At 38.0% G+C, this 24540-nt stretch overlaps 1 protein-coding gene across 1 annotated transcript; it reads right to left on the bottom strand.

The window, feature by feature from the left end:
- Nucleotides 1-4280: 4280 nt before the first annotated feature.
- Nucleotides 4281-21308, bottom strand: apobb.1 (apolipoprotein Bb, tandem duplicate 1). The gene is made up of 28 exons (XM_081718516.1): nt 21243-21308; nt 20876-20905; nt 20521-20624; nt 20295-20440; nt 19737-19884; nt 19435-19587; nt 19131-19255; nt 18954-19036; nt 18392-18842; nt 18146-18260; nt 17899-18045; nt 17599-17810; nt 17171-17366; nt 16906-17085; nt 16448-16651; nt 15363-15530; nt 15047-15252; nt 14739-14918; nt 14531-14640; nt 14228-14439; nt 13974-14139; nt 13680-13843; nt 13136-13239; nt 12581-12954; nt 6450-12473; nt 6140-6245; nt 5688-5874; nt 4281-5455 (listed from the first exon to the last, which is right to left on the bottom strand). The coding sequence occupies exons 1-28, from the start codon at nt 21295-21297 to the stop codon at nt 4586-4588; spliced, it is 11220 nt and encodes a 3739-aa protein (XP_081574642.1). The 5' UTR covers nt 21298-21308; the 3' UTR covers nt 4281-4585.
- Nucleotides 21309-24540: the final 3232 nt, after the last annotated feature.

The raw sequence follows: 24540 nt of genomic DNA, 5'->3' as shown, positions 1-24540 counted from the left end.
CAGACCGGGTAACCAGTAGAATGGCATCTTCCATGTTGGGAAGAGGAACTGGCTGGGTGGTGTCTTCCACACCAGGAACAGAAACTGGCAGAGTGGTGTCATTCCTAAATCCCCAGTCAGCTAGTTATAAGTTAAGCATTCAAATATAAAATGAAGATGCAGACTTAATAATTAGTTAAAGAGAATAGCTGGTCCTTCTTTTATTGCAAGTTAATGTTAACAAGCATTATTGAGGCACCCTCTGGAGAATGTCTAACAACCAAACAAAGAACCCACATTTTTATACACTGGTCAGAATTAATTATGTATTCACCCTACCATTTCACATACTAGGGTTTGCATTCACCACCATTACATCCACACCATACGTTAGTCAACATATGCAAACTGACATTCAACACCCACACCAGTTGTAACCTGTTACCACCACATTCCAAGAGAAGACTTGTCTTAACCTTGTCCTAAAGAAGATTGTTTTTCCGTGCCATCCTGAGCCTGGTGGAGAGGTTGTATATCTTACCCTGAGGTCCACCAAAGCCTACCCAGGATCCTTTACTAAAGCCTGCAGAGGCCTCCAGAGAGGCCCTGTATGCAAATCATTCTAAAAGGACAAAGACTCTACACTACTTTATGTTTTACATTATTAATATGTCTAATGCAATGTTAGGCCTCTTTTGCCTGTTAACATTTTTTTATTACCTCAGTGGCTTGCAGGACAGCCACTGGTACAGGTGGGGTGACCCTGGAGGAACACACAGACATAGAACCCATTTGGCAGCTCCCAAGGCTCATGCAAGCTATAGGAAGCTCGCAGTTGCGCTTGAGAGGACACCGAATAACATACCAAGGATTATCTGTGCATTCACTCTGCCTATTCACATCTTGTGGCACAGGTTGCACCTCCCTATGGCATTGATCAAAACGGGCAGACTCATAGCGCTTAGCTGGGGTCTCGTTGCAAAAACTGGCTGAAAGTGAAACTACCTGCATTGCTTTCTGCGAACGACAAGATGCCCTTATACCCGCAGCGCCAGGGGATTTGCTGTCTCTAACTTGGTGGCGCTGAGACTCGGAATGAGTGCACAATTATTAGGAAAGTTGTATTTTTGAGGATTCATTTTATTATTGAACAACTACAGAGCTCTCATCAATCCAAAATGTTAAACCTCAAACCTGCATATTTAAGAAAGTAAAATATAGCCACCCTTCTTTTCAATAAGTCATAAATAAGCCTTCCATTCATGGAGTCTGTCAGTTTTTTACTCTGTTGACGATCAACTTTTTGTGCAGCAGCAACCACAGCCTCCCAGACACTGTTCAGAGAGCTGTACTGTTTTCATTCATTGTATATCTCCTGTTTAAGAAGGTCAGGTGAGGAAGGGAGCCATGTCATTATTCTTTCATTTTTAAGGACTTTACTGGCTAGCCACACAGTGGAATACTTCAGTGCATGCGATGGCGCATTGTCCTGCATAAAAATAATGGTCTTCTTGAAAGTTACAGACTTTTTCCTGTACCACTACTTGAAATGTCTTCTAAAAACTGGCAGTAAGTTTGGAAGTTGATTTTGAGCCCATATTCAACCCAAAAAGGTCCAACTAGCTCATCTTTAATAATACCAGCCCATAGCAGTACCCCACCTGCACCTTGCTGGTCTCTTGAGTCGAAGTGGAGCTCTGTGCCCGTTACTGATCTAGCCACGGGCCCATTCATCTGGTCCATCAAGAGTCACTCTCATCTCATCATTTGGCAGTTAATTTGTCTTTTTTTTCTCAACACATTTCTTGCAGCCCCGTTGACTACTTGCAACAAAATGTTTGATGGTTCTGTAATCACACCACAATTTCTTAGAAATCTTAAGAGTGCTGCATCCCTCTGAAAGACTTTTTACAATTTTTGACTTTTCAGAGTCAGTTGAATCTTTTTTTGGCCCATTTTGCCTGAGGAAAAGAAACTACCTAATAATTATGTACACCTTGATGTGTATTCATTACACAAATACACATCACCTGATATGCTTAATTCCAATAAGATGGTTCAAGAGCGTTTATGGAAGTAAACACGGTAAGCGCAACTACTTAGCCCATTTTAGTTGACATTAGCTTACATTAGCTAGCTTTGCTAGCTACGGTTAACTGACTGACTTGCTAAGTTTTGTGGCCTAAACCATATTCGGCTAAAACTATTCCCCGTAGTTGCATTACGGAGAGTTAACTTATAGATGATCTTATTTGAATTCGACGTGAATCACTTTTACAACAATAACTGATCATTTGCATTTTTACTAGCTAGTTACTTTCATTAAAAGCTCAGTGCGAGGTAAAATGATCGTTATTTATCTAACGCCAGCTAGCCACGCTTCCCATAACAATCCAACACTTTCCAAACGCTTGACTGGTTAACACTGTCAGTTTATTTGTTTTTACAGAGTTAGCGTTAGAAATTCATAATGCATACATTTTAAGGCTAGACACATATAACCTACACACATGCTTAACCTACCAAAAACACATATTACATCACTAAAGCAACTGCATTAGCTAGCTCAGCTAAGACATTGGTTATTAGCAAAAGGGATCACTGTTAGTTAGTCACCTAGTTAGTTAGTTAGCTAGATACATGACAAGCTAGTAAATTGAGAAATGTAACCAGCAGCTAGCTAGCTAATCAAACGCCCCTGCTATAAGTAATTGTTAACAGACAAGACTACTTGTAAGTAGTAACGATTTTTACTTTTAGGATCAGTTTTCAGTATAATGGCTAACACAAAATTCTGACCACTGGGTCAGGTTGTTTGTTGCTCTCTGGTGCAACTTCTTCTATCTCTGGCTCAAATATAAATGATTGAATTTCACTGTTATTATATACAGTCAGCCCCATTGTCACCGCAGATTCGGTACATTTAAAAATATTTTAAGAACCAGAAGTGGAAAATTCGCAGTCAAAGTCATTATTATGCTGTTTGTCATGGCGTTGTTCACTGCTGTCCACCAGTGTCATCACTGCAACTTTCTGGAATTTCCGGAGCGACTTCGGGTTTTCCCATCAATTTACATTAATTCGGAATTTTTAAAGAAATGAGCAGGTTATTTTCTTTTTAATTCACTTTTTTTTTCAGTAGCTAAGACAACGTGAAATCTTCAGGGAGGTCCATTATGTGGTGCTTAGCCTTTAATAACCTCAGCTAAATTATTTCCACAGTTGCTGATCAGTCCAGTGCAGTGAATAGAAGGCATTTTGGCCAATTTGGCCAACTGTTTCAGGACATGTATTTTTTCAACCATCGTGCTGGTGTGACCTGCTTCAGATTGCATTCCAGTGGGACTTTAATTAAGCAATTCTAAATTAATATATATTAGTGAGCTGTTTATTTACTCTTTTTTTTTTGTTGTTGGTTTTTTTTTTTGGATTATGGTCATATTGTATGTGCCACCCTCTTCAGAGTTTTAGATCATGGTCATAAGTCCTGGCATTCTGTTGTAAGATTTGCTGATACTTTATTGGTTAGATAATGTTGGGATATAAGATCACTTATTATTTATGAGAACCCCCTATATTGCATGTCTGTATATCCTCCTATATCCCTGGCTGTCACTCTCTCTGCCTTGCCTGCTCTCACCCTCCAGCCCTCATAGTTGTCATCCTACTCATCATCAGTTATGCCCCCTCCTACCTGTTCCCTATTGTTCTTGTGTTAGTTCCATCCATGAGACTTAGCTTTCCTCCTTTATGCTATGGATTATCCCTCTATGGCTGATGGCCGATCGCCTGATGCCTAACTTCTAGATGTATTTTATAGGCGAACAATTACAAACTAGAGCAAATTGTGAATGGTAACCATTTGCTATCATAAATCTCCAGTTGTCCATTTCTCTCCAGGACCACTGGTGGTTGGATTCTTTTAAAAAACTGATACAGAAGAGACATGGAAATTTGGTGATGGAAATCCTGAGAACATAGTAGAGTTCTTGGTTCAAGTCCAAACGTTGCATTTTTTTTATACATTACAATTTTATGTTCTGACTAATATAATAATATAACAAGATCTTCATTCACAGCAGTGTATTCTCAGGTATAATTTATAGTTAACACTGCTCCAGCTATATTTGAGATTCACATTTGGAGAGCTGTAATTGCACTGTAGGTTTGACAGATATACTGTAATTAGTCTCCAGATGTGGGTTATTCATACTAAGTTATATTGAATTAAATTGTAAAACAATTGTTAATACAATAACAATACAATTCACTGCACAAAACATGGTTTTTATTGTGTTTAAATCATTCCATTATGTGTTTTGGACATAAGTGATAGAGGTAAACAAAGATGCCGATATATGAATTGTCATTTACACAAACAGAATAAAATGGAATGTTATCAAGGTGTGCCAGATAGCACTGATTTCATGTATTACATGTTTATATGGTTCTTGAGTTAATTGTGCACTTCATTTGCCCTTCACTAAGAAAGTTCGTTCAGACCAATTTTCTCACTGAGAGGAAAACAAGCTCAATTTTGAGATCAAAATCCTGAATTTTAAACAAGGCTTCAGGCTCTGTTGGAAGCTTTTCATCACTGAGCTTATTAACCATGGATAAGATCCAATAAGAACTCTGCAGTTGCATTCAACTCATCAATGGTCAGCACAGCATCAATTTTCTTAATCCAGTTCTTGATCATGATGACAATATTAATGTAATATATATTGATGTACACAACAGCAGCATCGATAATATCAGATTCAATGGTATCAACAAAATCCTGTGCTTTCTGAACAGCCTGCTGGAGGGTGTGGCTCAGTCTCTCAAGAACAACATCAAGGCTCTCCATATGCTTTAGAATGTTCACAGTGTGGGTCAGAGCATTCTTCAAGGTTCTCTTCACATAATCAAAAATCTGCTCTCCAGTTATGACCTCACCATAAGGCAGGTGAACTTGGACAGTATCAATGGTTTCAGAAATGGAATTGAGGTAAGCATCCAGGTTGTCAGTGATGGCCTTCACAATCTGTTCCATCACTATGGCAGCATTCATTATGACTTTCTGGCATATCTCAGGCAAAGTGGTTTCATCCATCCCAGGCAGTATGATCTGGGTTTCCCTCAGGAATTTGACTACAGCATTAAGTAGACTTTGAATGGCCTTCTGGTACTGAACAATTATATTTCTGTAGAGGATAGACAACTGGCTAAGATTAAGAGAATGACTGGAAGCAGCAGTGTAAGCTTCAGTAATGCCATGGACAATGGCTGTCCTCAGTCTTTTGATGACACTCACAATGCCATATTTTTCAGCAAAATTAGTAATGGCAGAAGTGATGGCAGGAATCCTCGCCTGCAAGCCCCGGATCAACTCACTGGGTGCTTCCTCCCTGAAATCTGTGTGAAATATTTTTTCATCTTCCATTGTAACAAGCCTTATGATTAGAATGTCTACATCATTTTCAGGCATAGACTGTAAAGAAAAACAGCAATTAGGGCAAAGAAAATATAAATTGTGTATTATTATTATTATTATTATTATTATTTACATTTATATAGTTCCTTTCTCATACTCAGTGATGCTTTACAGACATGTATATACTAGCTTTTACAGTCACTCATACACCAATGAAAAGCAGCAGCCAATGTGCACACAATAAATCAATTATAAAGTTAAATAGAAATGATTTTTAAAAGTTACTAACCACATAACGGCCATAGAGACGTGCATTTAACTCAGATGAAACATTGCCCTGAAGCTGAAAACCAAGAAAGCCTGTAGATGGGGTGGAAACTGAAGCACTGATTCCATCTTTGCGAGCAGAATATCGAAGGTTCATGTCAGTGAAAGTTGGGCTGGTGATGTTCACATTCAGTGTGTGGCTAGGATCACTAAAATGCAATTTATAAAGATGTATGATTACTATTCATACAGCTAAAGAAAAAGTGATGATACCATGTCAATTTTTAAAGTTATTTTGTAAATAAATATATCTATTTAATACATATTGAACATAAATAAAACAAAATGCTATTTTGTATGTTGATGCTGCACCTGAGGTAATATAAAATTGCAATACAGTATTCCATACACTTGTGTATACATATACTGACAGTACATTTTTAACAAAAACAACTGAATTGAACTGAATCTTACCTTAAGGCAATAATACTAATAAAGTCCAATGTAAAATCATCATGTTCAAGGAAAGCCTTGGTTATTGTTTTGAGTCCTTCTTTCTCCATTTCAGTACTGATATAACCTATTGCAAATCAAGGCACCAAAGCACAAATTATAGTGTGATCGATTAAATGCATTTTAACACTCACATACAAATCAAAACAATATGACCATGTTAAATGCAAAATGAATTAATGGTTTGATTAATAAAAAGGAAAATGGGGGAAGATTTGTAGTAAACATGGCTCATCATCTTTAATGAATTTAATGTCTTAAAAATACTTACTGTCCAGATCATAATCCAGGAGCAGAAATGGAGATTTAGCTGAGGATGTGAAATCAATTTTATAGACTGGTGCATTGCCATTTGCATTTACAGCAATATTTGTGGTGTGCACTGGAGAGACTATTTTTGTGAGGTAGGAAATCTTCTGCTTGGAGAATCTCAAATCAACAACTGTCTTCTCATACATAATGAGTTCACCAAGAGAGCTTGGCTGAGACAGGTCAAATTCCACATCAGCAGCCAAGGAACCCATTAGATCCAAATCAATTGTGGCTTTAGTAACATGTGTACCCTTTGTGTAAAAGGATGCAATGTTAACTTCATTGTTGGAAACAATACTGAGAACATTGTACACATGGTAAAGGGCTGCCTCGAAGTCCAGATTTTCATCAACACCAAACTGTAGTTTGAGATCTCCATGATTAACGTTTATATTACCAACAGTCTTCACTTTGGAACGCCACCTTTCACCATTCATGTAGATAGTTGCATCATTATCCAGACCTCCCTTCATAGTGCCAGTTCCTAAAAGTGTTCCATCAATTTTAGCCTTTGTGGTAGACTCAACAGCAATAAAGGAAATAGCTCCAGCAAGCTTCAAGGTTTGTTCAACATTGCCACTTCCAGCAGTTTTGATAAAAGGAAGGTCAAATGTGTGTTTGACTGTCAGTGTGGATGCAGCATTTGGTTGTACCTTGGTGTTTGCAAGCATCTTGTAGTTAACATCAAAGGTGAGGATGGGCAGGTTCAGCTTTGCAACTGTGGTCACAGCTACTGCAGCCTCCAGGTTATCTGTGTTCAGAATTATAGAGCTTTCATGGATTCCCTGAATGTGAGCATTTTCCAAAGATAAAGCAGTAGCCAATTTCAGTCCTCTTTTTGATGTTAGACTGCTGGTCCCTTCAAGCTTGCCGTTCAGTGCTTGAAGGATGGAGGCGGACGTGGCAGCGATGTAGATGACAAGGTCATCATCTCCATTTATTCTTGAATTGGCATTTAGGTTAAAAATTGCGGATTTAAAAGAAAATTCAGAAAATAGGTTACCAAAAGCAGGAACACTAATAATGCCAAGATTGTCAATTGGTGCAAACTTGCTTTTTTGGTACACAGTTTTTGCACTCATTTCAATGCTTTGTTTGGTAGTAGTCAAAAGGTTCTTAAGGTGAGTAGATTCATACAAGTTGAACTCATTGATGGCTGGGATCTTAAAATTGAATACTGGTAACACCATTTCTGGAATGCTGATAGGAAAAGTCAGGAATTTAAGGTCAGTCTCTCCTTTTACCACAGCATAAATACCTGTCTCAGTTTTGTTGTTGTCAACTGTGAAGTTATAGCTATATTTGTGCTGGTTGAAGTGCACATCTGCCATGCTGTTGATGTGTTGCTTTTTGGTGTTGATAATAACATCATAGTCATTCTGAAGATCAATCTGGGCAGAGAAGGATTCTTGAAGACTGATTTTGCCATTACCTTTGTTCTTGAAATGAGCAGTGATCTGAGTAGGACATGCCATGATGTTAATAGAATTGAAAAGGGTACCACTTACAAGTCCATTAAGTTCTGTGCTGTGGTTTGCATGAACCTCCACCTTCATATCTCGAAGTTGAGCATTTCCAGATGCAACCACGAGGCTGTTCATAATGAATGGAGCTTTAGTCTCAATTTGGCCATGGAAGTTAATGTAGCTCAGTTCAGTGGATTCAACCTTCAGTGTCTCCTTAAATTTCAGTGTGGCACTATCTGTATTAGTGGTAAAGGTGAGTTTTACATTTTTTAAATCCATAGCAAAGTTTAGTTCACTCTTGTGGGTGCCTTCATCAGAGTAGTCAAGAATAGTGTATTTGCCAGTGCCTACATTTGCAACAGTTAGTTTGATACTGGTACCTTTCTGTGAAGTAACTGCTGACTGTGTCAGAGCAGCCTCGCTGGTCAGTGAAAGGAAGGGAATGTCCACTTGGTGCTTGTAAGATGTATCAAGAGATGCTGACATTCCATATTCTACAGCAAAAAAAGCTTTGTTAACAATGTCTGCCTTGTATGGTGTAGTAACTGCCTTCACAGTTGTCTGGGCAGTAGCCTGAGCAGCGAGGCCATAGAAGGATACTGATGCTTGGTGTTCAACAGTCAGGGTACTATGTACAAACTTTAAGGTCTCTGCAATAACCACACGGCTCATTTTCGGGATACCAATATGGGCAGTGGAATCTAGATTATAGCTGAGAATATCAAAGCTAGGAGATTTACCAACAGAGGTAATAAATGCTGTAAAATGGTGCATTTGTTCATTTTCAGTTGAATTCTGAATTTCAGTAGTGATCTTGAGGGTGTAAAAGGGGCAATGAAGGTTGATTACACTGTAGAACTTTCCAAAGGCAGGCACCACAATTGCATTGGGGATTTTAGGCAGCTTGATCTCAGGAATCTGAAGAGGAACGTCAAGGAAATGCTTACCACTTAATTTGGGGATAGAAGGGAAGGAAATCTCTGGAAAAGTTATCTTTGGCAGAGTAATGGCAGAAAGGTTTGGCAAGTAGTATATTCTGAGTTCTCCAATGTAAGCATTATTATAGAACATTTCAATTTCAAAGTTAATAATGAAGTTAATTAAATCTATAACTCTCTGCTTGATATCGGCACATGTGATGGTAACTGATGGAACAGTGTGAAATCCCAGAATAGTGAACCGTGGGAAGTCGAGTTGTTTTGGGAATCCAGCTTCCTGCAGTTGGTGCAAACTGAATTTTGTAGAGGGAATGGCAAGGTCAGTGAGTGGGACAGTAAAAGAAGGAAGCTCAAGTTCCGCTGTTTTCAGGCCATTGACAACTCCCTCAAAGATTTGTTTCAGCTCTGTGAAAATTAGTTGATCACCAAGGACTTTCTTGGCAACCTCAACAATATCATTCAATGCATCAGTGAGAACACTGAGGCCCTTGGTATACATATCACTCACATACTGCAAAGCCTGGAGAATGTCTTCTCTGAGGTCCATATCAGTAACTTTCTGCTTTATAGTTTTAGCAAATTCTTTAATGTCATCAAGGATAACGTTATCAATGATGTTTTTCAATAGACTTATGACATCTGTGACTTTGACTGCGCTCAGCTCTTCTAATAAAGCAAATACAGACATCAAGGCATAGTTAATGAATTCTCTCAACGCCTCAAGCTTTTGAGGGAGCTCAAGTGACATAATAAGCTTGTTAATTCCAGTTGTGTATTCAATGATTTTTTGATTGGCTTCATCCACAAATAAGTTGTAATTGAATGACCTCATCCTTTTGATGAAAACATCAAGGTTCTCATTCAGATCTTCAAGCATTTGCTTTACTTCATTTTTCTTCAAATAGCTGATGGCATCATCCATCATATGTGTGAAAGGGGTCTGAATGGATTTCAGGGTGTTAGCAAGGATTCGAACTGTTTCATTAATCTTGAACATCTTGATTAGATCCACAGTCTTATCCAGAAATGCTTTAATTCTTTTATCAACCTTATATTTTAGAAGAAATTCTCTCACATTGCTACAGATAATCTTACACTTCTCAAGGACATCCAATTCAGTAATCAACTCTTTTAGTGTATCCACCACCTTGCTAATCTCCTCAGTGGGAAAATTAGCAATCAGATGCTCTGTGTAAGTATGAATATTGACTGAGATGATTAAGTTCTCCATATCTTCAATAAACGTGGCCTCATCAAAATTTGCAGCCATCTGCTTCAATTCACTCAAAAACTGCTCTAGCTTTTCCTTTATGGTATATTGTTCATCAAGATCATACAAGAAGGCCATACTGCTTTCCTTTATTTTCATCATATTAATCTGTTTGATCACATCCTCAATCGCTTCGATGACAGAAATGAGTATACCAATGATGTTATATTTCTCATTGAGGGCAGTAAGCTCTTTGGTTAGCTTCTGGACCGCTGTGTCAGACAGGGTTCCACTCTCAATCATTTCCTTCACAATTCCCTCCAATTCAATAGCATGAGTACCTAAGTCAGCCATAATATTCTGGACTACAGTCTTCAGTTTCATCATAGAGGCCTCAAGATCCTCAACTGTGATACCACAGTCCTGAATGAGTGTAATCAGGTCCTGTTTAATTTTGACAGTGCGTTCCTCAAAATTCAGGTCAGTCACAAAGTGACTGAAGTGCTGTAGAAGGGTCTGAATCTCAATGATGACGTCTTCTCTCTTTATGTAATTGTGCAAGGCCTCAGCCATATTTACTAATGTTATTCTGATGCTATCCAGGACCACAGGCACACCCTCAATAAATGGCAAGTTGATGATATGGTTGTTTGCATTCTTATCATACTTCACAAAAGCGGATAAAGAATATTCTTTATTTTCATTAGCAGCAGACACTTCCAGTCCAATCCTCTCTTGATTGTTATAAGCACTGAGTTCTTGATCGATCACAAGGCTGTTTATCTTAGAATTCACTTTTACTATGGTTGATTGTTCAGAAGGTGTCAGCAGAGTGTCAACCTTATTGTCAAAGTTAGTCTCAATATTGACACCACCGTTCAGCTCATGTGTGGTTGAGACCCTGCATTCATGAGAATGTGCAAGGGCAAGTGGCTCTGCCTTCAAAAGGACCTTAGTATAGACCTGAGCACTCTGCTTTCCATACAGGTACAGCTCTCCATCACCATTTGCAAGGGCATGAATGTTGAAGCTAAATGGAACAGCTGTAGCTTGGAGGGTGGTGCTGAATCGGACAGGTTGGGAATTAAAGCGAGCATTGTTGTTGATCCTGGCACTGAGTCCAGAAATCTCCATTTCAGTGTTGTGGCTCATATGAGCTCCCAAGAGTTTTCCAGTGGTACTGCACTTAGCGGTTGCTGTCAACTCTGCATACCTGATCTCATAGGTGTGTTTCAATTCCTCTGTACCAGAGCCAAGCTTCAGATTACCCATCAGATCAACTTTGTAAGGTCCTACTTTAAACACAGCTTCACTGTTTACTCTGATAGGAAGAATCTTCAGGTCGTTGTTGATGATCACAGTAGCAGAGTAAGGCTCTGCCTGAACAGCGATATCATATCGGTACCACAAATCCTGGGCAAAAGTGACATCAGACTTAGAAGTTAAAGCCACAGAGGACATAGAGGCAGACAAAGAGTTGGCATTACCAAAATAGACACCAGCAAATTTCCCCTCTGTCTCAACTGATAGAGAAGCCTTAGAAGAATCAAGGTTACCAGTGAAAGTGTTCTTCAGAGTCAATCGGCTGTTCAGTGAGGTAATACCATTGGTAGTCAGACCATTTCTGTTCAAAGTGAGGCTGGCTTTATGGTTAGCTTTGTAATCAGCTATCTTGCCAGAAGCATTACTCTTTACAACTAAACCATTACCATCCACAGTTGCAATAATCAGGGAATTGATGAAATTTTCATGCAGTGGGGGAATGTTTGAAAGGCTGGTTTTGGTCTCAATTTTGATGTTGACATCTCTACCAACACCGAATTCAGCAATATTTTGTACCTGCCAGCCCAGAGCAAATGCCTTAGTATTTGATTTTGCAGCAAACTTGGATTCCATGAATGTGATTTCAGCAATGTGCATGAATCTATCCTCAAATGCAGCTGTGTTTGATTGAACTGACAGCTCTCCATTAGCGAAGGTTGCTATAAAGGTATTCTTAGCCTGGAAAGGTGTTGAATCTACATTTACTGAAGAATGAATCCTTGCCTCTGGCTTGAATGGGAGTAAAATAAGTGACTGTGTGAGGGTTGCATCACCATAAATAGGGCCACTCACAAAGGATCCCTTCAAGTTGTAATCCCCAGAGATTTCTTTTGTATTGACTCCCACTTGGCCTGTATGCTCCATAGAGAACTTTGCATCATAGAGACTGGCGACTTCAATTTTACTGCTTGATTTTATACTGATCTTCTCCACCATTGCAATTTCCTCAGTGATGCTGAGTGTTGCATCAATGAACTTGTGGTTGACTGCGCTGCTTATCTCTGCCTTTAGAGTATCATGTGAGGTTCCAGTAAGCAGGCCAAATCCTGTGCAAAGACAAATGTATTTTAGTGATCAAGTTATCAAGTTTAACCAGATTGTAGACCTCATTAACTGATAAATAGAATTAAACAGTTCCACAAAATTTACAGACCTTTAATTCTAAGAGAGAGGAGATCCATAGGGCTTGTTCCAGTTACTTCAACCTTGGCAGAATATTTTTGGTGCTGAGCAGGTTCGCTGAGAGCAGACGCAATTGCTTCCAAGTTATAGAGGTTGCTACTAAGCTTACCCGTCAATATTGCCATTCCAAAAAGGGGGAGAGATACAGTCAATGTCTCAGGGACAAATATCTCAGGAATAGGAATTTTAATGGAGGCAACTTCTAGACCAAGCTGAGGCACAGCCAGTTTTGGTGTGGTGAGAGCGGGAGGGAAGTTCAGATCTCTAGAAGATTTACCACCAAAAGGTACAGAGAAGATAATGGTGTCGTATCGATCACCAAAGTGGTACTTGGCACCAGCTTCACTGTTCAAAGAAAGTTTGTGTTATTATTTTAATAGAGTATGGTAAATATTAGTACATAACAGTTATTTGCTTTTAATCATAAAAGACAGATTTGATTAATATTACTTTTAATTTTGTTGTCATGGGATAATACAATAAGCAAACCAAAAAAAATGGTTCACTAAATAATTTCTTCACTTACATATTCAAGAATAGCCTCTCAGGGAGATTAATTTCTGTCAAGGCAGGGACTCTTATGTTTTCCAGAAATGGGATCCTACAAGCTTCAAGATAGGTATTTGTAACCTAAAAAGGTAACAGGAAGTGTGGCACTTAGGTTACACAGGGTCCAACTTTGTTATATATTATATAATTTGTAGACACAGAGTTACCAATATAGCTTCCTATAATGTAAACATAAAAAGACAATATACTGTCTGACAAGACACTGCAGGTGTTAAATACACTGCTAAGAAAGGAAGCAAATTAATGTTTAGAGGTGTTTTAAAATGGTCCTTTACGTAACTAGTTTTGGGTCTAACTAGTTTGGTAACTAGTTGGTAACTTTATGTAACTGGTTTGGTATTCAATACATGAGCCTGGCCTCTTGTTTTAGATTTCTGTGAAAACTAATTGGACTACTTGTTCTGAAATTGAAGACTGGCTAATTTGTATTTCCTCTCTTTTTTTAAAGTAGTTTTTCACATCTTTAATTGAATTAGGGAAAATTTAGAAAGAAAACTTACCTCAATTGTTGAGGTCCACACATCACGGATGTTCGTTTTTGCCTGGCCAATATGCTGATCAAGGAGGTCACTTAGCTGTGCTTTCATTGCATCAAGTCTGGGAGTGATGTTCTGAGTTTCACAATTCACATCTGACTTGATCTCTGCTTTGATTTTCTCATCATCTAAAACAGAACAATATTTAAATATCTTTCTTGAACCACAGTAATTGGTTTTCAGGACAGCAGTTCCTATCACCATTACAACAGCCCTCTTTGAGTTAGATTATTGATGTGAAACTTATCAAACAGGTACCATATTCCAGAGTGAGTTTCTGCACAGAAGAGGTCTCAAGGAATCTGAAGTCACTCTTAAGCTCCACTCTCAAATCCTCTGCACAATTAAGACTGGCAGTCACTTTTGCATCAGTCTGAAGAGAAGGGACAAGAAGCTGTACCTGCAGCATAGCATCTTTCAGTGCCTCAATCCTAGAAGAGAGGATTTACATTTTTAGGTCTGGTGAGAATTCCATACATAAACAGATGTGAGGTCAGTTTTGTTGCATATACGCACTTTGCCTGGCCAATCAGTGATGCCTGGATGATATTTTTGTTTAGAAGGTCAATCTGTATGGAATGTTTGTCTTTGTCCTTAGTGTTCAGGTTAACATCACCAATTCTAACTCCAGCCTCAATGTCATAGTCAGGGATCTCAATACCAGCAGAGACAATATAATTCTTTCTGTTGAACATCATGCTAGCTGAGGCCCCAAAGGGTGTTCCTGGAGTCAGTGAAGTTAGAAATAACACGATTTTAGATTCAAAGGCTTAATACATTTTTGGTGGATTTGTAACAGTTATTTTGTGTCTTACCCTCAGCTTTCACATCAATTGTTACTTTGTCAACCTTCTTCTTGTGTGCATACTTAATAGTGGCAGTATACTCAGAGATCTCACCAGCAGGGTGTAGTTCAATGGCCATTCTAGGCAGATAAAGAGCTTGTTCAGCATACAGATAAAAAACAGTTTGGCGATAATAAAACTGTGTACAATAATAAGATCCAGTGTAGTTTATGCTTACTTGCTATCACCTGTGAGGGGGAAATATGGGGAGGCATCATTTAACCTGGCATCTGAGTATACAAGGATACTACAGCATTTCAGACCCGGGATGAGAAGAGTGCATTTTTCCACATCAACAGACTCCCCCATGGCAGGAATTGTTTTCATTTGAGCACCAGCAACAGACACCAGGGAGTTGCTAAACATATTCAAAAATAATAAAGAGTTATGCTTAGTTTATGTAATAATATTTGAATATATTGACAATGTAATAAAAATTAGGACACAGATAAAGATATTTTAAACAGTTTTTTTATATTAGCTCACGTAACACTGATGATCTTAGATGGGCTGTCAATAGCAGGGATGGTCAGCTTGATCTGACTGTGGGTCATAGAAACCTTAGCTCTTAGACCACTCTCATGGTAGATGTTGGTGTGGGCCTCCAGGCCAGAGTGAACATAATCTGGGAGGTGAGCACCAATCTCAGTCACAAACTCCACACCAGCAGATGGCATGAAAGCAATTTCACCCTGTAAATTAAATCAAGGGCATAGTAGTAGATGCATATTGGCATAACCCAAGCATTAAATAGATACTTGATTATTTTAGAAAGGTACAAAGAACATTTTGCTTAATTTACGCTATCATGCAGAATTCTCAATCCTCCTTTGATCCCGGGGGTAAAGATGCCAGACAGAGCAACTCTCAGTGGGACACCCATGCCAGTGGGCAGGTAGAATTCATTATCCATGAAGATGTAATGAATGAAAAGTTCATTGTCAACACTTGAGAGCAAACTCTTGATGAACTGTCAATTAGAGAATAAATATTATACACACTGAATTTTCCTTTCTAAGTGAAATATAGCTACCAACATCTATAGTCTATCTATACTTCTGTGGTTTTGAAATTTGAGATAAAAGAGATAAACAGTCATGAATCACATTCTGCTTGACTCCATCTTAATACATAAAAATGTAATCCAAACACTGAGTATTTGAAAAGTGCATATTTCCTAAATTAACACTTAAAAAATAGACACAATCTAAAGCAAGTATACTTGTTTTTCAGTAGTCTTTTGAAAAAAGCTTTACAGACAAAATAAGGATGTGTAACAAATTTTGTGTTTATAAATGTGTTATTGTCACGGGACGCGCCACCCCCACAACGCCCCCCCCCCCCCAAGTCACGTGGTACGACCACGTGCAGGAGGGTTCACCTTGTTTGTGGCCATGTCTTTTGTGATTGCGCGCACCTGCACGGGGTTTCATGGCGCGTCTATTTAAATCTCCGCTAGTGTGTGTATGGTGTTGGTCATTGTTAGTCTGCTGTTATATATTAAACACGTATGTAGTCATTGTTAATTGTTATTGCGTTGTGTGTTTTGTTAACTATGGAAGTCATGTCTTTTGTTAATGTTGTGTATGAGTGCCACCAGTGTTGTACACGTCTTTCGTTAATAAATTATTCACTTTATCGAGGGAGTCTGTGCATCCTGCTCCACGCCCATTGGCACTCGGGTCAGCATATTCGTTACAGTTATGAGTTATACCTCATGTCTAATTATCTTTGCAATTGAGCAGTTTTTGGATTTTTTTTTCTATTACATAGCTACTTGACTAGAGAGTTAATTTCAGTCACCCTCAAGACATTGTGCTTTTTAAATAGCATCATATTTACTTCTATACAAACTTCCTAACTCAAGATCTGTAAAACTGTACTTACATCACTGGGGAACATCTTAAGGAGGTTCTCAAACATCTTTATCACAGAGTAGGCCATCTCTTCCATATCCTGAGTCTTAAGATAGCCAAGCTCAGCACCCAGCAGCCTCAGATAAAGCATGGCTTCAGGGCTATCTTGAAATTTCAGGTCCTTGGTTAGTTTGTTGACATTTTGGATGATTTCCTCTATTAAATTTTGAGAGACCTACAAAGACAAAGGTTCATAAAAATCAGCCATGGAACTGTCTCTGAACAAAACTTGACCAGGAGAGAAGAACAAAAAGAACCACAACAAGAATGAGAGGTAATCAATATAATCCATTTAACAGTTTTAATTGTAAGGGCCCCAACATATATCACCGTTCTTCAGAATTGGATTGTCTGACTCATAAATTACATACTGGTCTATGACTAGGTCAAACATATCTTCTGTGAAGAACATTGTTAAATATGAAATACCTGTCTCTTTTTTCTGTCATTCCTTAGGGCTGGGATCATGCTCTTTAGAACCTCATTAACTTGAGAAGGCATTTTATCAGCAGCATAGTAAATGGTTTTCATTACAGTATCAGGAAAGAAACCATTAGGACCAAACAAGGCCTCGACAGTTGGCTCAAGTCCTTTAGCCTCCATACCAACCTAAAATAAGAAGAATTAATTGTGAAAATGAGAAATATATTTCATAGGTATGAAGAATAAACTATTATGTTATAACTATTGATACCTCAAACATGTCAATGTCATATCCAAAAGCACTGAGGGTCATTTCAAGCATGGCTTCCTTGGGAAGTTTGCTTTCTTCCTCAAAAATCATGTGTCCCTCTAGAGAGCCAATCTTGTAGCTGCGAGAAAACTTGGTGGGATCCATGACCTTTCCAACTTCATTTCTTTGGAAGGCATCAAGAATCTTCTGTCTCACTCTGCAAAGAAGAGAGGTGAAGTTAAAAGTTTTTGTTTACCATCTGCAGGATTTCAGGCCTGTGATTAAATGAAATATAAGTATTTTTAAGTGTGAGTTTGCGTGAATGTAGATTTTAAATACAGGTGTGTACCAGGAAAAAAAAAAAAAAACAAAAACATTGAAATACAGTAAATGGTCTCTGCTCACTTTCATGCATACTAAGGTATTTGTGTTTTTAATGCATCACTAACTCTTTGGTCTCTGTTGCAGTAGAGCTCAGAATATTGGTGACATGAGATATAATAAAGTTCTTGGCCTGCAGGTTTCCTTCATTAGGCAGTGCTGCAGCCAACTGAGTGAGTTCTTCAGGCTGGGGATCCTTCATAAGGATGAGGTAAGCAGCAACACGCTTCTGCACAGAGCCTTTTCTATCCAAGAGAACCTGCATGAGCACCAATCTGCCCTGTATAAAGCACAAAATATTGTTAGATTGGTTTAAGGGTATTACAAAAGTAACAAGCATTGCTGTACAATGGTTGGCAAGGTTGTACCTCTTCAGTGACAGGGGTCAGTCTGAAGACCTGGATGGCAGCCTGCTGAACTTCAGGTGATGTAGTGGGATGGTTAATGCACTGGATCACAGAGGACATCAGGGCAGGGCTGGCAGCACCCATAGCAGCAGCCATGTTTCCAATGACCTTTCAAATGAAATATTACAACTAATTTAGTCAGTTTCCATTTGAGGTTTTGTGTTTCACTGAAAAACATTAAATGCACATAAAAATACAATAAACCTACCCTCAGGGTCAAATAGATCTGCTCCTGGTCACCTTTACAGTCACCAATCTCATCTAGGAAATAATTAGCCACTGCCTCAATTTCAGGGGTGACTCTTCCTTCTGCCTTATGGAGCCTAGCATTATATAGTAAAAAATAGTAGAAATAAGAGCCAATAACTTAGTTGATAATTTACAGTTATGCAACTAATTATTTATCAGACGTTCAGTACATTACAAGAATGTTGTGCATGTGTATTTCTCTTACTTCCTCACAGCATTGCTGGTAGCATAGTAGATGAGTTTGCTTGGCTTGAACTTGGCCATGTCTAGCATTTCCTTTATTAGGATGCGTGAGGGTTTGAGAATCATTCCCATGGCATAAACTGCAGCATCAATTTCCATAGTGATACTACCAGTGGTCCTCAGGCTTTGCATAATTGCACTGCTGCATTCTGGGGTGCCACACTGGAACAAGGCCTGGAGGGTCAGTGATGGGGAGATCTCCAAGGCCTTTGGCAATGTGAAAGACAGAGCGTTAGTATTCATCTTGCGGATCACAGCTACCAGCCTATTAGCCAGGTAAGCCCTCTTGTGCCCATTGTTGGTTTGGGAAAGTCCAGCCAGCTCCCTTAAAATGGCCAAGACAACAGTTGGGTCCTGAATTGGGCTCATATCAACACTGGCATCAAGGTGAAGGGGCTTCATGTTGGCCTCATCTAACAGAGAAGAGAAGGTGCGCAATCAGTACATTTGTTAATATGATGGTACGTCATTTTATTAACTAACATTTTTTGACATAACAAATATCCCTCTCAGTTGTTACTTACTGTGATCAAACACTCTTTCATTGTACTCAGTCACTCCCAACAGAGATAGTTTCTGTTTTCCAATATTGGTAACTCCGATACCCCTGTCGATAATCAAGACATTAAGTATGAGACAATTATCGAAAGTGTGAAAATATATCACACACCCTTCCTTGAGATGTTGTTTGATATATTCACTTGTGAGAGAAAGGCAAGAGGATGTGGTTCTCTGTGCAAGCACCAGAGGTCATATGCTTTTGGTGATTGTCAAATTTGTAGTTGCATGTCTGTTTGCTCCTGATCAGCTGTGCAAGTGGGTAGTGCTGAAGGACAGAAGAGGACAGTATTTTAACACAGTATGCAAACTAAAGATGTTGCCAGAAAATACAGACAGGTAATGCTAGACACTCAGTTTGAGTAATATTGCAAAATAATTGCACAATCACTTGCAAATAAAATTGTTACCCTTCAGAGAACACCTTGTGTAGTCCAAAGAACTCACCAAGCCTGTAATGAGAGCCAGAGGGCTTGTGTGGTCCTGGGTTGGCCTGAAATGGTCACATCTGGACAGGTCCCTACTGATGGTGATATCAGTGGCAATGTCGTGCCTGATGTTCACAGTGTTTTCAGTCTTGCACAGACCATAAATTGTAGGCTGATTTGGAAACAAGGTCAAAGTTGGATTTAGTTATATAAAGTTTCATTTGTCGTAATCTGATGAACGATGACTATATCTCATCCACTGATCATCTTATGTAATATCTATTTTCCCCTTCACATGACTCCAGGGAATTATCAACTGACCATTCTCTTGTTCATCTCCTCTTCAAGCACAGGAACTGCAAGGGCAGAAATGATGCCTCTCTTGATGTTCAGGATGTTTATTAGCTCATTATCCTCAGGAAAGAGCTTGATGTCATCATCACCTTCTACAGTGACCTTTAATGGATTTCTGAGTAAGAAGGGCCAGATATGCTATATTGAGCATTAGAAAATTTTTGTTTTCCCACTTAGATTTCACAATGCTTGTATATCCCTTCCTACTCATATTATACTGTTAGTCTCAGACATGTACAGTCACAAGAAAAACCTTTCACACTTTCTGAGATTGCAGGAATGTAGTAGTAAACATGTAAATTAATTGCAATGTCTTTTGCTCTTCCGATTTATGAAGATAATTAAAACTGAATAACTCTTTGGAAGAAAACTTTTGATTGGATGTAATTAAAATTTAACTATGAATTTCTTTAACCAGGAAACTTTAAATTAGAGCAACAATCACTTCAGGTTGAGGAGTCTTAACCAGAAGCAGAAAAACACTCATTAAATCTCCCAGCATAACTTAACTATCAGCAGACATACTTCTCCATTTCTGCCTTAAAAGTCTCTGTGTCAGCAGCTGGCCCAAACACTGGGCTTCCATCTGCATCAGTGTTGATGACCTCACTCAGTGTACACTCCTTCGTGTGCACAACATAATTGCATGTGCCAGGAACTTCAATTTCAACCTATAAATATACCAGAAGTGTCAGGGATATTTTGTCCAGAGTTTGCAAGAGCTGAAGGAGATTCGGTGGTGCCTACATACCTTGCAGCTGGCTCTGGGACCATTGATGGCTCCATTTAAAGCATTCAGGGACTCTGTTTCATAAATATACTCATACTTGTGAAGGCTTTTATATCGTTTAGCCACTAGGCGGAGGTAAAAAAAAAAAAATTAACAGATAATTATCACTGTTCTACAGTATTTGTATGCATTGCAATACATTTCTGCCTTTGGATTCACAGTTGTGTTTGTAATTAATAGACCATACATTTATTCAGTACTTCAGTTGATTTCTATATTTATTACTTGATGGCAAGTTCCTCAGACCTTTAATAATTTGTCATCTTTGGGATAGCAAGTATAATAATTTTTAATCCTAATAATGCAAGGTACTTACAAAGGCATGGTGCATCATCATCCTGAGCATCTACAACAAATTATAATATTCAAATTAAAATAACTATTTTTTAAATGTAAAAATACATAAACAAATATTAAAGAGAAGTGAAAACAGGAGGAAAAACTTTTTTTTTTTGCTCATCCATCTCCCATCCATCCTGAGTATCTCTCTTTCTCTCACAGACACACACACACACACAAACACACACACACACACACACACACACACACACACACACACACACACACACACACACAGAGAGGACACTATGTACAATTCCTTAAATATCAGCAAAATAATAATAATAATAATAATAATAATAATAATAATAATAATAATAATAATAATAAACTCTGCTACTTACTAGTCAAAACAATGGTGGCCAGAAGCAGCAGAAGAAAGATCTTAGTATTCCCCATGGTGGGTTCAATAAAGCTCTTACCTCTAAATCACAGGTGAGTACTCTAAGGAGACTAATTTCTGACTGTTATTGCTGGGCTTATATATCACAGAAGCTTCACAAAGGAGGGAGGTGAGATTAGAGGAGCAGACAGTGTAGTCTGCTCCAAAGTTCAGATGATCATCTCTGTGGCAGGACAAAGGCAACTTGTTTCATAAAATGAGCTTTCATAGTTTCATAAGGGTTGTTTCAAAGAGACATTTTAGATTAACATATATAATAATTAAATTGTTACATTATTTATGTATCTGTCATATAGATGTACTACATATATTTGATATTTTTATTAATTAGTTAATTTAGCTACTTATTTGAATACACAAAAGGAATCTTATTGACTTTTAACAACAGTCCTTTACAGTCCTTTTAATGTTGGTTTTGGGGCTCTCAATAAAATAGCAAATCTCCTTGTTGCTGGAAGTGTAATAAGCTGTTTTTAGGTACTTTTAGTTCAGTCACTTCATAAAACAGACATACAAACAGACAATAACATATTTCCCAATTTGGTTCACAGTTTAATTCAAAGAAATGTCCTCTTATTTCAGTAAAAAAAAGTCAGTATCAAAACCTGGATAAAATGCTATTTTAAAACACTTGAACAGTTGTCAAAAGCAACAACATAATTTTGACTGGACACAGTTTATTTTCATGTGCCAAGTCTAATCTGCTATTGCAGGAAAGCTAAATCATTAAGTTCCTGTATGGTTTCTTAGTCTTTTAACATTTGTAAAAAAAAAAAAAAAATGAATAGAGGTCTGTTCATTAAAACATGTACAGTAAATGTCAGAAAGTTAATAATAATGGTTTAATAATGTGGAAAAGTTTTTGCTTTCTGAAAAAAGCCAATAGTACGCAGGTCCTGTTTGGTGATTGAATGCTGTCTCTTTCAGCCTTAAACCTGAGCATCACACACCACAGAGCAAAATCCCTATTGTCAAAGACTAAACTATTAGCTGGTATGTGCTAGACAAATTACTGCCTTATGTGATTTGTATGCATGTTAAGTATACATGCTTTATTATATGTATCCATTCTGTGTAGTGCAGTGGTTAAGGTACTTGACTTGTAATTGGAGGGTTGCTGGTTCAAGCCGCCCCACTGTTGGACCCCTGAGCAAAGCCTTTAACCCCCAAAAATACGCAGTCATAGTTGCTTTGGATAAAAGTGTCAGCTAAATGCTGCAAATGTAAATGTTTTCTAAGTGCTCACTGGGACTCGAACATGAGCACATTTCATATTGAGTGTGATGTCACCAAAGATTTAAATGAATTACAAAAGGCTAGAGAGATATTAAGAGAAGTCATAAGAAAAAGTAACCTTTCAGTAAGCCTATCCATTACCATTTCTTCCATGGTAAACTTGAGATGAGTCATGCAAATGCTTATGAATTTGCAGTCATCTGATCATGTGGGACTGTCAGTGATAAGCTAAAAACCACTGAGCTCTGCAAAAGGAAACAAAGTATCTTTTCTGAGCCTGTTTATACTGCAGATTGTATGTTCTGCACATTGTTCACTGATAGGCAAACTGAAGCTCTTTTCCGATCCCAGTTGCTGTCCAAGTTACAACAGAGGTCAGTTCATGGCAAGTGAGAGGTCATTGATCTTTTCATTCAAATACCTTCTTTTTTCACAAGAATATTACTCTGTGAAATGTTTTTCACTGTATTTCTGCAATAATATATCTTATAAAAACATTAAACTCAATCGTTGATGATTTAGCAATTGAATTTGTGTGTAAAAGTCCACCAAGATCTCTGATAAAGACAAAGAAATGCATAATGCCACCTTACACAAGTCTTTTTAAAGAGAAGTGAAACACCATTATTTAATGCTAATTTTGCTATAGGAAATACACAGCAAACAGGATATTTAACAACAGTGAAAATGGCTTTAAGATAAAATTTTAATGCAGAGTCAGCAAGACAAGCAGCTATTTTCACATTCTAATAAATAAATAGCACTGAAATCCATGTCAGAAAAGACAAATATGTCACTGGAAGTTTCAATTAATAATAAAATTCATAGTTATGAAAGTAAGTGTTATTTCAAGTAGCACACACACACAAAAAAAAAAACTGCAGAAGAACTGAAAACATCTTGTCTTAAATATTACTTTGATCCTAACATAGATTTTGATACTGTTGACTACAATGTCATTTTTAAATAATTACAAATCTTTCTGGATCTGTTTTTAATTATTACAATGCTACCTGAGTGGCTGTGAAAATGATTCTGTGCTTGGAACTCATTCATCCAACTAATGGTTTTATAGTTTTGGGATTTTTTTGATTTTTTTATTTTTTTTTTTTTGTAATGTGGAGTCCCTCAAGGTTCAATTCTGAGACTATGAATATTTAAATCTATACCTATCGCCATTAAATAGGATAATTAATAAATAGATTTTTTTTTCCCCATCAGTACGCTGACAGTACATAGCTGTATATGTCCCTAGCCACGGTGTCATGATGCGCCAGGCACCTCACAGGAGGGACACACCCACTCACTCACACACTTGCCACAGTCCCAATCACCAACTTATTAGTTAATGCACACACCTGTTCCTTGTTTGCCCTTTTTTTGTTTGCCTACTATTTAAACCCACAGGTACCTGCCATCTGTGCTGCGCTTTGCCAGTCATCTTACACCTGGAACCATACCTGTATCTGTTCTCAAGCTCCCAGTGTTCTTGCTCTTGTTTCAAGGCATTGAGCTATTAATGCTGCATTGTCAGCTTTTTGTTTTGAGTCCACTTAAGTTGAGCTGTTATTGAGAATAAAGATTCTCTCAACTTTCACTCTCTGTCCTTGCTGCCAATGTCACACAGATATTCAAAAGTCTATTTACTCCCTGTTTGATTGTATAGATGACATTTAAATCCTGGATGTGTCAATGTTCTGAAGCTAAACATAGAAAAACTTGGAATTTCTTGTTATTGACAATGGCAAATACACTGGCACATTAAGAGTATCTATACGCAAAGACTAAAGGTTGTGTCAAAACCTGAATTTTACTTTGACAGCACCATATAGCACAATTTAAAACCATATAGGTAATTTTTTTTTCCAAAACAACATTCTGAGAACGCATAACCAAAGAGACATCCTCTCAACAGTGAAAACATATGCTTTTGTCAACTTGTCAGACTACTTTCATTGTCTTTTTCTGGTCTAACAAAGAGCTCTATGTCTATCTTGCAGGGA

The sequence above is a fragment of the Electrophorus electricus genome, chromosome 7 (genome assembly GCF_041902795.1).
Source record: "Electrophorus electricus isolate QZ-2024a chromosome 7, ASM4190279v1, whole genome shotgun sequence".
Classification (NCBI taxonomy): domain Eukaryota; kingdom Metazoa; phylum Chordata; class Actinopteri; order Gymnotiformes; family Gymnotidae; genus Electrophorus; species Electrophorus electricus.
This window is presented reverse-complemented; position numbering and strand designations above follow the sequence as displayed.

Coding starts and splice junctions, on each gene's coding strand:
- apobb.1 (XM_081718516.1), bottom strand. CDS start 21,297: ATGGGGAATACTAAGATCTTTCTTCTGCTGCTTCTGGCCACCATTGTT. Junction 18,046..18,145: donor AGATCTATTTGACCCTGAGG/GTAGGTTTATTG, acceptor TTCATTTGAAAG/GTCATTGGAAACATGGCTGC. Junction 15,531..16,447: donor TTAAGATGTTCCCCAGTGAT/GTAAGTACAGTT, acceptor TCTAATTGACAG/TTCATCAAGAGTTTGCTCTC.